This window comes from Aquarana catesbeiana, linkage group LG03 (genome assembly GCF_042186555.1).
Source record: "Aquarana catesbeiana isolate 2022-GZ linkage group LG03, ASM4218655v1, whole genome shotgun sequence".
NCBI classification, from domain to species: Eukaryota; Metazoa; Chordata; class Amphibia; order Anura; family Ranidae; genus Aquarana; species Aquarana catesbeiana.
The window spans coordinates 694,962,797-694,967,603 of record NC_133326.1 but is presented as its reverse complement, the minus strand read 5'-3'; the positions used below and the strand labels follow the sequence as shown (position 1 = coordinate 694,967,603).

The window sequence follows — 4,807 nt, the reverse complement described above, 5'->3', positions numbered from 1 at the left end:
TTGGGGCAAGTTCAGTGAAGAAAGGAAAGCCTGAATCTGTTCATCTGAAGGACAATGGTGTGTCGGTCTGGGCAGAGATAATAGAGGCCAGAGTAAAATTCTGCAAGTTTGTTTGCAATTTGGGCAGGGTTGGTAATTCAGGTGTTATTGGAGTCAAGGAGATACACTATTATATTTGTGGCTATTTTTTTTTAAATTGGATTTGCTAAATACGAACCAGTCTTGTTACTTGCCACTAGGGATGGGCCGAACAGACCCCTGTTCGGTTCGCACCAGAACTTCTGAACACCGTGAAAGTTTGGACCCGAATAACAAATCCCATTAAAGTCAATGAGACCCGAACGTCAAAAATCAAAAGTGCACATTTTATAGGCTTATATGCAAGTAATTGGGCATACAATGGCTAAAGGGTTCTGGGTCCTGCACTGGGGGACATGTATCAATAAAAAAAAGTTTGTGAAAAATGTCATTTTTAAAAGAGCAGTGATTTTTTTATTTTTAAAGTGAAAGCCTAAAAATGAAAAATTCCTTCCAATATAGTGCCTGGGGGGTCCCCTTAGTCTACCTGTAAAGTGGCAGATCTGTACCATGTCTAGAATCTGCTGCAGCAATAATTTCATTTATAAAGCCAAAAAAAAGACATTTTCCCTGCAAGCTGCCTTTATTTTGCTCAGCAACAGCTGGGAAGCCAGTGTGTATGATGAGGCCACAAAGTAGTGCACTGGAAACAAGATTAGAGATTTTTGGATACATTCTGGTGTCACTTTGACTTTGTATAGAAGTAACGGGGGCGTAAAAATTGGTCTTTGGGTGTCTGTGGCGTCTTCCCACCGTATCCCTATAGATGTACTCTTTATGAAAGCAAGAATTGGCCTTGCTGTAAAAAATTGCAATGATATGCACCTGTCAAACAGGTGCAGAAAAATTACTCTTTGGGTGTCGGGGGCTCCTTCCCACCGTAACCCTATAGAGGTGCTCTTGATGAAGGCAAAATAAATTGCAATGATATGCATATGGTTTGTGTTTTCGCCACGTTTGATGTGCCTGAGACACAGTTTGCAGATAGCAACAGTGCGATCTGCTGCAGAAGTGCTGAAAAAGGCCAAGACAGCTGAGCTTTGGGGAGTGGGCCAGGTGATAACAGCTGCAAAATGTGATGGAATAGGGTGGCTGCTCTCTACTCTTTCTTGATGTCGGCCTCCTTGGGGTTGTGCCGCCTCACCTTCAGTTTCCTCATTTGCTCTATGTGGCACCCAAGTCGCATCAGTGACCTTTAGGTGAACACAGAAGCAAAGAGTTGCTGTTGAGGTTCCTTCTGTGTCCACCTTTAGGTGAACACAGAAGCAAAGAGTTGCTGTTGAGGTTCCTTCTGTGATGTCCTTTTCCTGGTCGGGTTGAGTTCACTGGGATCCTTTGGAGCCATCCGTAGAGGACCCTGGACCCCTACTTCCATCGGAGAGTGCCACGGATTCGAACCTTAAGCTTTTATGATTCGGTGTCGCTGACATCAGGGTCCACCTGCTCTGGTAAGAGTATCCATTTTTTCAATTTTTCTGGATTCACCATTGTTGATGTTTCACATTAGTTCCTGCACGTCAAAGAAGATTCTCACTTCATTGTTTGAGGACTCACATCAGTTTACCTTCCCATTTCCTGGCTAGGATTTGGTGGCTAGAGACTCACTGTCAAACTTTTATACATGTTGGACTTTACTCGTATCATGTTCATTATATTGCACTTATTATTTGTGCACATATTGTGTTAAGCGCTACATTTTTTCACATTCCTTGTATTGAAATTTGTCACATTTAGTGTAGCAGCTGTTATATTTGGTTTATGTTTTTGCGCAGTATTATTTCACCTTCCAACGCACAAAACTATATGGCATTAAACTGGCACACAGAACTATAAGTGTGGTCTGTCTATGACAAAATCTTTAGGTTTCTTTGAAGAGGATATAAGGCCTTTATAATTTTTTGCAGGTACAGAATGAACTCAGAAGGCATTATGGACGCTGGAATGCCTCTAAATTTTTTGTTCCTCCTTGATCTGTCCTCAAGCTCCACAATTTTATTTTTTAGCCACTACAGTGCCTTGAAAAAGTATTCATACCCCTTGAAGTTTTCCACATTTTATCATGTTACAACCAAAAACGTAAATGTATTTTATTGGGATTTTATGTGATAGATCAACACGAAGTGGCACATAATTGTGAAGTGAGAAATGGTTTTCAAAATTCTTTACAAATAAATATCTGAAAAGTGTAGCGTGCATTTGTATTCAGCCCCCTTCACTCTGATACCCCTAACTAAAATCTAGTGTAACCAATTGCCTTGGGAAGTCACCTAATTAGTAAATACAGTCCACCTGTGTGTAATTTAATCTCAGAATAAATACAGCTGTGAAGCCCACAGAGGTTTGTTAGAGAACCTTAGTGAACAAACAGCATCATGAAGGCCAAGGAACACAGCAGACAGGTCGGGGGTAAAGTTGTGGAGAAGGTTAAAGAAGGGTTCGATTATAAAAAAATATCCCAAGCTTTGAACATTTCATGGAGCACTGTTCAATCCATCATTCAAAAATGTATGGCACACAATGGACAAAATGTGGAAAATGTCAAGGGGTGTGAATACTTTTTCAAGGCACTGTATATGTCAATAGTGTGCTCTTGAAATCCATCCACTAAATCATTATGTGCTTCAACAAAGTCTCCCATTTTCCTCTCAATATTATCAACATCCACCTCTACCTGGTTACTATGTGTTTGCAAGTTATATATGTTTCTACAAACATCACACTGTAGATCAATTTTTAGTGAAAGAAGCATCTCTTTTATAGTATGCTCTGAGGCAGTCTGGTCTGAGGTAGGGAACTGAGACAGTGAGTTAGTAGCTGTAATTTGTGAGGCTACAGGGAATCATCCTCTATGGAAGCAAGCTGCTTCTCACTCACCAGTCCTTTAGAGTGGAATAATGCAGAAGGGGAAGCAGCTTGTCTTTTCTGGGAGACCTTGTCCTGCCGCAGGGATGCTGGTGCTGAGAGTTCAGTACTCTGTCCTGAGTAGTACATGAGGAGCGGCATGCTCCATGTCATTCTCCTCTTCCCCGTCTCGATCTTGCTCGCACCTGGGAAGAAATCAGTCTTTTAACCTGTGCTGATCCAGGGTGGATGTGCCCTTGGCCAAACACTCTTGCGACAAGCCCTGCTCCCCCAACTTTACATTTTTTACTGTATATTCCCTGTTAACCTTAGAACCAGAATAAAAATGCTAGACCTTGTGGCATAGAGATGTACAGTACAACAACATAAACCATTGGGTCTGGTTGTTTTTAATTTGTGCATGAAATATCTGAAAAATAAAACTACAGACCATTTTCTGCTGATAGTACAGAATAAAGTAAAACGTTAAAAACTCAGCTGAATAGTTAAATATTGTAAAATAATATATCTGTTTTTGTTTTGCCCTCCACCAGAATTGTGAGAAAATGAACATTATTTTTACTAATATTATTACACAGGATTTATATAGCATCAACAGTTTGCTCAGCACTTTACAAAAGGAAGGTAGACAGTACAGTTACAATACAATTCAATACAAGAGGAATCAGAGAGCCCTGATCATTAGAGCTTGCAATTTCATTTCTTATTTTAACCTAAATTATGTATTCTCATATTCTCTTACCAGGTGGTCTATCACAATAACATCACCTATATTGTACTAACAGGTTTTCCGAATCTAAAATACATAAAAATTCTATTTTTCTTGATGCTGTTTTTCATATATTGTGTTACTATTTCTGGAAATATTTTTATTGTGGTTTTATTTCATCTGAGTAAAATACTTCAGTCTCCCATGTACCTCTTCATCACCCAGCTATCATTGCTTGATATAATTCTGTCTACAGATATTCTTCCCAATCTTCTTTATATCATCTTACATGATGGATGCACTATGTCTCTTGCTGGTTGTATCATCCAGTTCTCCTTCTTTGCACATGCTGAGGCCTCGGAGTGTTTTCTCCTGACTGTGATGTCCTATGACCGGTATTTGGCCATCTGTAAGCCCCTGCATTACAACTCTATAATGAACCAATCAATTTGCATTAAATCAGTGATTATCATTTGGTTACTGGGTCTCACAATTACGTTTATTCAATCCATGTCTATTTGCAGTCTATACTATTGTGGACCAAACATCATTCATCACTTCTTCTGCGACTATCTACCCATACTTGAGCTTTCCTGCTCTGATACTTCATGGATCCATATTCAGACTTATCTAGTAGGTTTCATTTGTATGATAGCACCTTTAATGATAATTGTCATATCTTATATCTATATTGTTTTAACCATCCTCAAAATTAAATCAATTACAGGAAGACAGAAAGTGTTCACCACCTGCAGCTCTCACCTGACCACTGTGTGCATTTTTTATGGGACGCTAATTGCTGTGTATTTGATTCCAACCAAAGGTCAACTAGATATTCTGAACAAGAGCCTCTCTCTGTTTTATACTGTAATTACTCCACTGCTTAATCCGATCATATACACATTCAGGAACAAGGACTTTAAAAAAGCTATTAATAAAATAAAATTATAATTTTATTTAACTGAAAATGCAAATGTGATAGAAAAGTAAATAATAAAAATATGTATTACTAATCAAGCAATCAGTGGTCTTTTTGCTCGATTTCCATATACCATATACTGTATGTACATACTGTCAGTGGTGTATTTAGGTTTTGTGCTGCCCTAGGCCTGACTAAACTCATGCACCCCCCTAATTTAAATACAACCCACCCCTTGC

The 4,807-nt window shown here is 39.0% G+C and overlaps 1 protein-coding gene across 1 annotated transcript; it reads left to right on the top strand.

The window, feature by feature from the left end:
- The first annotated feature begins 3,853 nt into the window (after positions 1-3,853).
- Positions 3,854-4,600, top strand: LOC141134814 (olfactory receptor 5G25-like). Its single transcript, XM_073624249.1, has one exon. The coding sequence runs from the start codon at positions 3,854-3,856 to the stop codon at positions 4,598-4,600; it is 747 nt and encodes a 248-aa protein (XP_073480350.1).
- The last annotated feature ends 207 nt before the right edge of the window (positions 4,601-4,807 follow it).